A 13,196-nucleotide genomic window follows, 5' to 3' on the forward strand; every position below is an offset into this window, starting at 1 on the left:
AACTGTAACTGCAACAAAAAAATAGCCAGGTGTGGCTTGGTGCCTGTGGCTCAAGCAGCTAAGGTGCCAGCCACATACACCTGAGCTGGCAGATTCAAATCCAGCCTGGGCCTGCCAAATAACAATGATGGCTGCAACGAAAAAATAGCCGGGTGTTGTGGCAGGCGCCTGTAGTCCCAGCTACTTGGGAGGCTGAGGCAAGAGAATCACCTAAGCCCAAGAGCTGGAGTTTGCTGTGAGTTGTGACGCCATAGCACTCTACTGAGGGTGACAAAGTGAGACTCTGTCTCTAAAAAATAAAATAAACAAATAAATAAATAAATAATTTTAAGCTGGGTACAGCAGCACTTGCCAGTAGTTTCAACTACTAAGGTGGTTGAGATGGAAGGATCACTTGCGGCCAGGAGTTTGGGTCCAGCTTGGGCAATAGACTGAAACTCCACTTCTTAAAAAGAAAAGAAAATCCCAGTCTATCTTTAAGTCTTTAATTCATCTATTTACCAACAAGCCTTTATTGAGTAACCTACTGTGTATCAGAGGCTACGGACATTAGGGGCAGTTCAGTGAATAACACAGACACGGTTTAGGTCCTCAGTGGAATTTGATCTAATCTAAATCACACTAAACATTAAGTCAACTATAAAATAAGTGTTGATATTTTTTCCAACTTAAAAAAATGTTATTGAGTTCAAATTCACATAATATAAAATGCCGATGGTATCTGCTGAGTTCACAATGCTCAGCAACTGTTGCTTACATCCAAACACTCCCTTTACTCCAAAATAAAACCCTATGCCCGGCAAGCAGTTTCTCCCCTAGAATAATACTAATTACTGGTATTTTCAGATCAATCTACATCAAATTAAGTATAAGTCTGTCTTTCCAGGGGAACACATCCTTTTGTAAAAGTGCTGCTTTTAAACTGAGACATCTGTGAATTCGAAGAAAATGCAAATCCTCCCCAAATCATCAGTTTTCAAAAAAATTAATGAAAGTCAGCTTGCACATTTCCCCTTAGGGCACTAATCAGTGGTTTTTAAGAGACAGTACTGTACTCCAGGGTGTTAGGAAATAGGTGGGTGTCACAATGCCTAGGAGGGACACTGTGGGCAAAGGGGGAAGGGACAGGACACAGCACTTCCTGTCATGGGCAGGAGCCACACTCTGAATCTTAACAGTGACCCCTCTGAGAAATGTGTTAGTTACTACTCCAAAAGGGTTTTTTAAAGTATCATTATCACTGCACATTCTATGTTCATTTGCATTTCTCATTCTTTGAACACCAATTTTGAAAATCTTTCCACATACAGAAAAGTGAAAAAGGATTAGTATTACTCACAACGATGACCTAAATTTTATGCCATCACTTGGCTCAAGAAATCGTAACAATGAGGAACTAGTGCTGGGCTTGGACTATCCACGGGTGACTGAAATTAGGTTTTACATTTTTACTTAGATAATTCTATGCAGCTATGGGTCATTTGCTGGGTTTCCCCCAATAGGGCTGCCAAAAAAGCAAAGTGAAATGACAATAAACAGTGTTACTTGGAAATGAAGACAAGCATATTCTACATTTTTAGTCTATCTTTAAAACTAACATCTGAAATGCTAGATTTCCTTTTTCCTTTTTTAATACATATTAAAATATTTATAGATGAAATAATATATTGAGATTTCCTTCAAAATATGGTAGACCTTCCATAGCTGACCACTTCCCTACAATGACAACTTCCTTAAGTTGACCTAATTTTCATAGACTGGACATGCACCACAATTATGCATCAGCATAGGAGGCCTAGTCCCTATGGTCACCATCTCTATAGGTTGACCAGTTTGTTCCAGTTCCTTGGGTGGTCAGCTTACAGATGTTCTACTGTAATAGGGGAGTAAGGCAGGAGGTGAGGGTATGGTTGAAACAAGATTGGTCACAAGTTAACTAGTGAAGCTGGGTGACGAGCTCATGGGGATAATCATTATATTATCTTATGAATTCAGAAGTTCTAATAAAAATACACAATAAAAATTCACAAATGGTATCTATCTTGAGTTCAAACATAGCAAACTGCGGCCTGACTTAACAGTCAAACAAACTATAACCTAACAAGAGTATATACTCTTGTCCCAGCCAATCACAGGTTGAAAAATATGAGACCTTGCCCAAAGAAGGTGAATCCAGAGCTGTAACCAATCAAGCAGTTTGTGCAGCCCCTTCCTTCTTCTGTCTATAAATACTGCCTGCCCACATTGCTGGGTGGGGCTTTGAACCTCTCCTGGTGCAGGGTCCTGCCTGCTTGATTCATAAATCATTCTTTGCTGACATAAAGTCTGCCAAATTTAATTTGTCTAAAGTTTTTCTTTTAACAACAGGGTGACTGGTTTTCAGAAAATGAAGGCGAACTTTACCTGGCAGTTGTTCAAATGGCATGATAAAAATGATCTTAAGGTCAAAGGCAACAGACCGTAGCAACTGAAACTCAGAAGGATTAAGTGACTACAAATCAAACAGCTGGTCCATGGCCGAGTGCAGACTGTCTCTCACACTATTCTTAGCAATACTAAAGTACCCCTTACAGAAAAAAACCAATCCCACGCCACAGGTATGAATCAAAATGCTAAGAGGGGTTCAAAGATAGGGTACATACAAATAATGGTTCAACCCTTTTACTAAAAACAAGTATTATGCACTTTCAGTAAGAGCAGAGGCCCACAGTGAAATTCAAACTGACTGATTTTCTTACAAAGGAAATTGATATTGCTCTATCAACATAAGTACATTTAACCTATTACCACTGCATACTCTTGGCTACAGAACAGGCATATTCCAGTATAACACAGGAAAAAATGCCTTTTTTACTTGAAGTTCCCCATCTTCACTGAAAATCTAATGGTTTTGGGCAGTGCCTGTGGCTCAGAGGAGTAGGGCGCTGGCCCCATTTGCCGGAGGTGGTGGGTTCAAACCCACCCCCGGCTGTAATGTGAAAAGATAAATTTTCTATCATCTCTTGCCCTTAGATATAGAAGTTCAGCAGGATTAAACAAAGTTTATGACTCCAGAAGATGGGATGCAAACCTTTTCAACCAGTTGGTTTTCCCCCCAGGTAAGGTTAAAGATCAATTATAGGTATGTATAAAGTAGTTATCACATACATATATAATTCATAGACACTGCTTAAGTCCTATTTAAAACTATAAAATTATCTGCAAAGTGGACTTACGTAATTGCAACATTGCTCCCATCTATAACAATGTGCTTCAAATCTGTTCTTCCTGGTTCATTTTTTAATTCCAGTTTGTATGGTACTTTTAGAGTATCTCGAAACCTCTGAACCCCTGTAACTGAGGAATCAATATAATCAGAAGGTCCTGCCAACTTTGTGTCCATAACTGAAGGTGATTGCTGGGGCAGCGGCATTGGTGGAATAAGGGATAGACAATTTGGCTTAGCCTGAGGAGAGCTACAACATCCTGAATGTTTTTCACAGGGAGATTTCATAGTATTTGGAAGCAGGGGTTCTGCCTGATGTTGCAAACCATTTTCAGGAAAAGCTGGACTTCTGGGCTGGTGATTCGAAGCTCCCCTTGAAACAAAATTGACTTCTTTGGGACTTGATGGGGCAACAGAAGGTGGAAGGCCATCAGTTTCAAGGTCTACGTTACAAACATAGTTCCGGTTTGAAGCCCAGATTTCACGTTTCTGTTCTATTGGCACTGTTCTAACAGTATTAATTTTGCAATTTGAGGTACATGGTTTAACTTCTACTTTGAATGGCAACTGAGAACATTTTTCTCCTGTATTTTGCTGTGTGAGAGTCTGTGTCTTCTTTGGAGTTGAATCTGTTGTAAGCTCATTTACAATGCTACAAAAACCTTTATTTTTGGTTTTGCTGGTCTCTGAATACACAGTACTAGGTGAAAATTCTCTGTCTTCTTGGAACCTTTTATTTTCTTTTTCAATTTCTTCTAAGAGCAATAATGGTTCAGTAGATGGCCCATATTCTCTAATAACCTTTTCAACAATTTCTTGGGAATAGCCCATGGTTTTAAAAAAGTTTACGAGGATGTTGTATTCCATTTCCTCAGTAGTGTCTTTTACATCTAGACTTAAATTTTCAGAAACGGTAGAAGACTCAGATTGGCCAGTGATTACATTTCCAGCTGATGTCTTACCCTCAGGTAAAAGCTCCCCCTCTGGAACATTTTCCAGAGAAAACTGCTTCTTGGTATGTCTTTCTTCAGAATCAGAAAATCTCCTTTTGTGACAAACTCTGTCCTTGGAAAGCACTTCTTCATCTGGGGTGAGGCCATTTACCGGAACACAAAGCACATCTGGTGTACTAGAAAAGACTATGTCCATTTGTTTTGTAAGCTCAGACACAGGAGTCCCAGCTTTATTTCTTGTATCTTCCTGCAAAACAATTTCATCTCTGGAAACATTCAGCCCTGTGGCAGCATTCTGCGTAACCTCTGCTTGTTGAGAATCTCTAATTTCAATAACATTATCATCTCCTGTTTCAAAGAGACTCTCCTCACCTTGGGTGAGTGTCAAAAGTTCTTTTTTCAAGGAAGTGGGCAAAATCAACAAATCCATTGTATAATTGTCTGCACGGGCTTCAACAAATTGTCTGAATTCCCTTTTCACCTCTGATTCTTTCTGACTGCTGGGTAAGTTCTCATTATTCTCAAAAAGCTTTACAAACTGTTGAATGTGACTTCTAGCCATGACCACAGCCTCAGCACTGCCTCTGATGCCAAGCAGGCCAATGTCCAGAATGCAGAGGTCAGCACATGTATCCTGAATCAAGCTCTTCAGAAACAGGCTCTCTGCTCCAACAAAAATGCAGTGCATGGCCTTGGGGTAACATTCTCTTTCTTCTAGTTCAGGTTCACAGATTCCTTTAATGTATTCCTATAAAGAGAAGATAAGAAATTAAATCAATTTACAAAAACTCCTTACAGCACAAATTAAGTTATATATGTCATTACAGAAATGGATTTTTTTTTTTTGTAGAGACAGAGTCTCACTTTATGGCCCTCGGTAGAGTGCGGTGGCCTCACACAGCTCACAGCAACCTCCAACTCCTGGGCTTAAGCCATTCTCTTGCCTCAGCCTCCCAAGTAGCTGGGACTACAGGTGCCCGCCACAACGCCCAGCTATTTTTTGGTTGCAGTTTGGCAGGGGCCGGGTTTGAACCCGCCACCCTCGGTATATGGGGCCGGCGCCTTACCGACTGAGCCACAGGCGCCGCCCACAGAAATGGATTTTTAAAAATATCTATGAAAAAGAAATATCTTTGCTTGCTATCGGTTACTATCGATACAGGCTTCCCCCATTCAAGGCCGGACAGGGAACCCCAGTTTTCTTAGGCCTGGGCAATTTCATGAAGGGAAAGCCCTGACCTTTTGCCCTGAGCTGGAGGGACTGCATTCATTCATCGATAATGTTGAAAATGTGTTTCCATTTGCCAAGTCCTGGCCAAGTGTGATTCTCAAGACCTAATACCCCTAGACAAAGAGCCCATGTAGAGACTTCCCAATTGGGTCTTTCCCTTTGCCAGAAGCTCTGGTGCTTTTTACTCCTTCTGTATTCCTTTCTAATAAAATCCTATCTTACCACTGATCTGTGGTCCACGGGTTTATTCTTCAAATCCCCGAGACCAAGCACCTACGGTAACACTGTTATAGCACAACACAATCAAGAGGTAAGACAGTCAAATTAAATGATTTACTGGAGAATAAGCCTTGATTTTTGCTTCATTATTACCACCCTTGGTTTTCTTTTTTTTTTTTTTGTAGAGACAGAGTCTCACTTTACGGCCCTCGGTAGAGTGCCGTGGCCTCACACAGCTCACAGCAACCTCCAACTCCTGGGCCCAAGCGATTCTCTTGCCTCAGCCTCCCGAGCAGCTGGGACTACAGGCGCCCGCCACAAAGCCCGGCTATTTCTTGGTTGCAGTTTGGCGGGGGCCGGGTCTGAACCCGCCACCCTCGGTATATGGGGCCGGCGCCCCACCAACTGAGCCACAGGCGCCGCCCCCACCCTTGGTTTTCAAATGCAACAAAAAATACTTGGTTCCCACATTTCTTGAAGGCATTTAGAAAGATTAAGATTTAACAAAAAACCTTTTTTTCTAGCTGGTTGGATATACCTGTATAATTAAGACCAGACTGTTTAAATTAAATGCAAAACTAACAGAACTAGAGAATGCTGAGTGAGCATTACTGATGTTTTCAGACACTGGCACTAAAGGAAGCCAGTAAGCAGCAAGAACGGGACTGGATTCTTTAACAATCAGGTTGTTACTGGAGGTAGAAGTGTGACTCGAGCAAGCACGCACACGTGCACACATAATACACACACAGGGACACATCTGTTAATAACTCTGGCTCTCAAGTCAGTGTCTCAGTCTCAAATTCCAGACATTAAATGGTTCAAATTACCTAGTCCTTCTAAGTTCAGTTTCTCCAACTATAAAAGAGATAAATATAGTGCAATTGCAGGGGTTTTGAAGGAATTCAAAGAGATAACAAATATGCAAGTCCTGATAATAGTGTCTTGCACAAAGTAAATGGTCACTAAATACTAACAACACAGTTAAATCAGCAAAAATGTTCTGGACAGACTTTTGTAAGAAATGAGCCTTGTGATATCTGATCTATAAAATTAGAATGGTAGGGTGGCACCTGTGGCTCAAGGAGTAGGGCACTGGCCCCATATACCGGAGGTGGCGGGTTCAAACCTGGCACTGGCCAAAAAACTGCAAAACAAACAAACAAACATAAATAAATAAATAAATAAAATTTTGGAAATAAAATTACCCAAAACAATGTCATTTAGAAGTTTCACCTGTGCAGCACCAGCTAGAGGCTTTGTAAGATTCCACTTGCTATGCAGAAGGGCATACTTCTTTTAAGTTAGAGTTGATATTCAAGTATGTGCACACCTATTCCTTGTGCATCCATCATCTGGAACTAAATATGTCACAGAGCAAAAGTGCAACCTAAGCAGTATGGTGTTCAACCATGATTTCTTTGCTGCCTCATGTCCTTCTGAATGCACCTGAAGTGTCTGTGTCCTGAAGAAGCGTGGAGATAACTGGTGATAGGACAGTCTGCTATTTTTGTCAACACCTCAATTCAGTTAAACACAAAGTAACCTACCATCCCCTTTTTGTGAATGCTCAGCAGTGTTAGACACTGCTTATCACTTAAGATCTTCCAAGGGGCAACATCTAGCTATCACTTCTTTGAAATTATGCTGCATTAAGATTCTGACTTTAAGGTTTATTTTTTTTTTTTTAACATTCTACTTTGAAATAATGATAGGTTCACAAGAAGTTGCAAAACTAGTACATAAAGATGCTGTGTGCCCCTCATCTGGTATCCTCTCATCATCTCATTAATTATTATAGTATCAAAGTCAGGATATTTACATTGAAACATTGTGTTACATGGTTCTGTGCCACTTTATCAAGTGGCTTTGTGAAACTACCATCTCAGTCAAGACACAGAACTATCCCATTGCCACAAATACTTCCTTCTCAATACTCCTTTATAATCATGCTTGATCACCCACACCTTCCATCTGTAGCGCCTCGCAACCACTATCTTTACCACTTCGCAACTTCTAGAATTTTACACACACTAAATTATATAACATGTGACTTCTGAGGTTGGCATATACTCAACGCAGTATGTTTTAGTACGTATGAACCATTTTTTTAACCATACACTACCGAGTTCCTACTTGGTACTATTACAAAATAAAGCTACTGGCTTGGCACCTGTAGCTCAAGTGGCTAAAGCACCAGCCACATACACCAGAGGTGGTGGGCTTGAATCCAGCCAGGGCCTGCCAAACAACAATGACAACTACAACTCCCCCCACTTCAAAAAAAAAAAAAAGAAGAAAAAAATAGGGCATTCTGGTGGGCACCTGTAGTCCCAGCTCCTTGGGAGGCTGAGGCAAGAGAATTGCTTAAGCCCAGGAGTTGGAGGTTGCTGTGAGCTGTGATGTTACAGCCCTCTAACCCAGGGTGACAGGCTCTGCCTCCAAAAAAAAAAATGGGCGTTGCCTGTGGCTCAGTGAGTAGGGTGCCAGCCCCATATGCCGAGGGTGGCAGGTTCAAACCCAGCCCCGGCCGAACTGCAACAAAAAAATAGCCAGGCGTTGTGGCGGGCTCCTGTAGTCCCAGCTGCTCGGGAGGCTGAGGCAAGAGAATCGCGTAAGCCCAGGAGTTAGAGGTTGCTGTGAGCCATGTGACGCCATGGCACTCTACCCGAGGGCGGTACAGTAAGACTCTATGTCTCTACAAAAAAACAAACAAACAAAAAAAAAACTGATAGAAACAATCATGTGTGGGTTTTTATGTGAACTCAAGTTTTCATCTCTCAAAGATAAATGTCCAGGGGAGCAACTGCTGGGTCATATGGTGCATGCGTGCTTATCTACACGCCCTCTTCAACAAAATGTCTGTGTTTTCCTTTTGTCCATTTTTTTTTTTTTGGTTTTTGGCCGGGGCTAGGTTTGAACCTGCCACCTCCGGCATATGGGACTGGCACCCTACTCCTTGAGCCACAGGCACCGCCCCCTTTTGTTCATTTTCTAATTGAACTGTCTGCATTTTACTATTGAGTTTCTTTTTGTAGAGACAGAGTCTCACTGTACCGCCCTCGGGTAGAGTGCCATGGTGTCAGACGGCTCACAGCAACCTCTAACTCTTGGGCTTACGCGATTCTCTTGCCTCAGCCTCCCAAGCAGCTGGGACCACAGGCATGCGCCACAATGCCCGGCTATTTTTCTGTTGCAGTTTGGCCGGGGATGGGTCCGAACCCGCCACCCTCGGCATATGGGGCCGGCACCCTACTCACTGAGCCACAGGCGCTGCCCTACTATTGAGTTTTGAGAGTTTTTTTCCCAGATATGTACAATCTGCAGGTATTTTCTCTTAGCTGGTAGTTTTGTTTTCCCAGTATTGTCACAGGGTATTCTGTGACACGTTTTTAATTTTTGTTCTATTTTTCGTAGAGATGGGGTCTTGTTCTTGCTCAGGCTGGTTCTGATCTCCCAAGCCCAGGCAATCCACCCACCTCGCCCTCCCCTCCCCACCCCCCCCCAGTGCCAGGACCACAGGTGTGAGCCACTGTGCCCATTTTCTTCACCAAGTCATAGGTCCTGAAAATTATTCTGTAAGCTTTATATTTAAATCTATGACCCATTTTGAGTAATTTAGGTTGACGTTGTTTTTGCTATGCATATCAAATTGCTCTAGCACCACTTCCTGAGGAGTTATCCTTCCACCATGTTAAGTGCATCTCTATCAAAAATCAGCTGGCCCTACTTCTGGTTCTTATTCTAGTCCACCAATTTATATAACTACCTTTTCACCAGTCTCATACCATTTTGATTGCTGTGATTACATGTCTTAAAATTGAGTAGTGACCGTTCCCGCTTAATTATTCTTTAAAAAATTGTGGGCAGCGCCTGTGGCTCAAGGAGTAGGGCGCTGGTCCCATATGCCAGAGGTGGCAGGTTCAAACCCAGCCCCAGCCAGAAAAAAAAAAAAAAGAAAATAATAAAAAAAAAAAATTGTTTTAGTTATTCTAATTCTTTTGCCTTTCCACATAAATTTTAGAATTATAGTCTGTAAAATATTATTGTCTTGCTGGAAATATGTCAGCAATTGTGCTGACAACTGTGTGTCAGGAACTGACTTAAATATGATGGTAACAGACATCTCCTGAGTCGTCTTTTGATCCATGAACCTGGTATGTCTCTCTCTTTATTTAGATTTTTCTTTGCTTTCTTTTTTTTTTTTTTAATAGAACTGCCTTAGATTTTTAAAAAAGGAACTAACAACACAAAGCCATAACAGGTAGGAGATGCTTGAATGACCCCGTAGCTTCCTGGCATGCAGTGAGCACCTACTCATTGTCAGGTATGCAAACCAGCCACGTCACATATTTCATCTCATTCGTTGACCTTAAAAATCCTAAAGGGAAGATAATATCATCACTTTTTACATCTAAGAAATCTGAGACTCCCGAAGATTAACTTCCCCAAATAGGAAGTTAACAAAACTGACCTTCAAACTCAGTTCTGCCTGATGCAAAACTCACGTGTCTTATTCACAATAGACAAAACGTAAAAGCAACTCAAGTGTTCATCGGTGGGTGAACGGATAAACAAAATGGGGTTTATACATACAATGGAATATTATTCACCCTTAAAAAGGAAAGAAATTCTCACATATACTGTCCACCATATGGATGGACTTTGAAGACATTTTTGTACTAATTGAAATAAGCTACTCACCAAAGGATAAATACTGTATATGACTGTATACTATTTAGATCAGGTACCTAGAGTAGTCAAATGCATAAAGACAAAAAATAAAACGATAGTTACCAGTGGCTGACAGGAGGAGAGAATGGAAAGTTATTATTTAATGAGTATAAAGTCTCAGTTTTGCAAGATGAAAAGCATTCTGGAGATGGAAGATGGAGATGGTTGTACCATGGTGTGAATGTACTTAAGACTACAGAACTGTACACTTACAAATGGTTAAGATGGTAATGAAGGAAAGTACTACCAAATCCAAAAAGGGGGGGGACCAGATATGTAGCAGCACCCCTCGCCCCCTACCATAAGAATGTGACCTTTTGTAACTGTCCTAGGAAATAGCCCCGAGCTGAAGCAGATAACCGGTAACTGGTTCTGAAAGAAAAAAGCTAAGCTTTCTTTGCTTTCTTTTTCATTAGCATTTTAAATTTTGAACATACAAGTCCTGTACATGTTTTGCTAGATTTATAATTAAGAATTTCATTTTTCTGAGTGATTGTAAATGGTATTGGATTTTAAATTTTGATTCCCATGTTCATTGATAGTATACAATTGATTTTTATATGTTGATCACCTACAACCTTCCTGAATTCACTTATTGCTAGTTCAAAGACATTTTTGTATAGTTTCCTATGAATTTCTATATGGACAATTACATTATCAACAAGTATTTCTTTTCTCATTTATACTGCTTTTATTTTTATTTTCTTACTTTACTGCAGTGGCTAGAAAGTCCAGCTCTATGTTGAAGAGCATGGTGAGAGCTGACACACTTGTCATGCTCTTGATCTAAAAGTAAACTCATTCAGTCTTTCACCATGAAGAATATTAAATGGAGATTGTAGATGGTCTTTTTATTTAATTATACCATATTTTTACTGTATCTGTAGATGTCATCACATTGAGGAAGTTACAGTATTCTAGGAACATGAGAACGGGAGTTGGAATTTGTAAAATGTTTTATTACATCAATTGATCTAAACCTGTTAATATGGTGGGTTAGACTTGATTTTTGACTACTAAACCAGCCTTGTATCCCTTGAATAATCACTATGTGTAATTCTTTTATATATTGTTGAATTCTACTGGCAAAAATTTTGTCAAGAATTCACACATCTTTAGCATTTGTATTCATGAGGAACTGGACGGTTTTCCTTCCTGGTTCTGTCTCCTTCTGGGCTTTATGTATCTTACGATGTCTCACATTTCTGCAGGCCTTTGAGACCTGGAGGAAGATTCCAGGAAGACTCCCTCCAGGGCTAGCTAACTTGAGGAGTGGTGGAGAGCTTGTCTGGTGCGTGCCTTTCATGTGTAGACTGCCAGATCCGATGCCCTGCCCCCACTCAGCTCCTCATCTAACTTGTACTAGGCCTATATTTCCCTACTGTAAATCAACCTAAGTAAGGCCAGGTACCAGACAAGGAGTGATAGTCCCCATAAAGCCTGCTGGAAGTACTCAGACTACACAATCGTAAGCTGTTTAATACGCCCTGCCTTACCTTTTTCATGGAAACCCCAGTAGTTTCTGGCTGCCTATGCTGTCCCCTTGCTTCTGTCTCCTGACCAAACTCTGATGCTTCCTCTGTGGCCCTGCATGGTATGGCAAGTTCCCTTCTCTTGGAAAATGTAAGTAACAATTCTTCTTTCAATGGCATTTATCTCTCTGTACTGTCACTCAATCACCTCAATAAATTCAAACCTCACTGGTACAAATTTTAGAATATCATCATGTAAGTTTCTTTACCCTTGGTACTTTTCTTTTTTCACTTTGTTATCATTGTCTCATTCATTATTTACATACATTTGAAATCACATCAGACCAAGTTATCATTCTTTATTTCAATGATCAAACTCACTTTAAAGAACTCAAGAGGAAAAAGTAACCTATTACATTTACCCAGATATTTACCACTTCTGTCTGAAGAACTTCCTTCAGAAATTCTATTGGACCAGACCGACAATGATTTTGCTTTCATTTTTAACTGAGAATGTTTTATTTCACTTTCATTCTTGAAGAATAATTTCACTGGATAGAGAATTCTAGGCTAACAGTTCTTTTATCACTTTCCCCCATGATTTCTGATGATAAATCATAGTCACTTTATCATTATTTTTTATTCTTGAGGATTCATTGAGGGTACAGAGAACCAGGTTACACTGGTTAGGTGCATTTGTTAGGTCAAGTCCCTCTAATAATTGTGTCCTGCCTCCAAGAGGTGTGTGACTCCCCCCACCCCCTCCCTCCTTCTGCCTGCCTCCCTTCCCCCACCCCATGTACTAGGTCATCAATTGTCCTCATATCAGAATTGAGGACATTGCATTCTTGCTTCTCCATTCTTGTGATGCTTTACTAAGAAGAATGTGTTTCAACACCATTCAGATTAATACAAAAGATGTAAAATCTCTATTTTCAGCAAGTTAATCCATTCCTGGATTGGTAGACATTTAGGTTGTTTCCACAATTTGGCGATTGTAAATTGAGCTGCGATAAACAGTCTACTGCAAATGTCCTTATGATAAAAGGATTCTTTTTCTTCTGGGTGGATGCCCAGTAATGAGATTGCAGGATCAAATGGGAGGTCTACTTTGAGAATTCTCTATACTTCCTTCCAAAAAGGTTGAATTAGTTTGCAGTCCCCCTAGCAGTGTAAAAGTGTTCCCTTCTCTCCACATTTATGCCAGCATCTGTAGCTTTGAAATTTTGTGATGTGGGCCATTGTCATTGGGGTTAGGTGACATCTTAGGGTGGTTCTGATTTGCATTTCTCTGATAATTAGGAATTATGAGCATTTTTTCTTACGTTAACCATTTGTCTTATCTTCTTTAGAGAAGGTTCTATTCATCTCTTTTGCCCATT

General features: G+C 40.6%; 1 protein-coding gene across 2 annotated transcripts in view; it reads right to left on the reverse strand.

Moving 5' to 3' along the window:
* Positions 1-13,196, reverse strand: part of N4BP1 (NEDD4 binding protein 1) — a 65,641-nt gene that overhangs the window by 16,557 nt on the left and 35,888 nt on the right. For both annotated transcript variants that reach the window (XM_053582105.1, XM_053582106.1), the window contains exon 2: positions 3,216-4,906. In XM_053582105.1, coding sequence (XP_053438080.1) covers positions 3,216-4,906 — 1,691 coding nt within the window. The remainder of the gene's footprint in view (positions 1-3,215; positions 4,907-13,196) is intronic.

This window comes from Nycticebus coucang, chromosome 2 (genome assembly GCF_027406575.1).
Source record: "Nycticebus coucang isolate mNycCou1 chromosome 2, mNycCou1.pri, whole genome shotgun sequence".
In the NCBI taxonomy this organism is placed as follows: domain Eukaryota; kingdom Metazoa; phylum Chordata; class Mammalia; order Primates; family Lorisidae; genus Nycticebus; species Nycticebus coucang.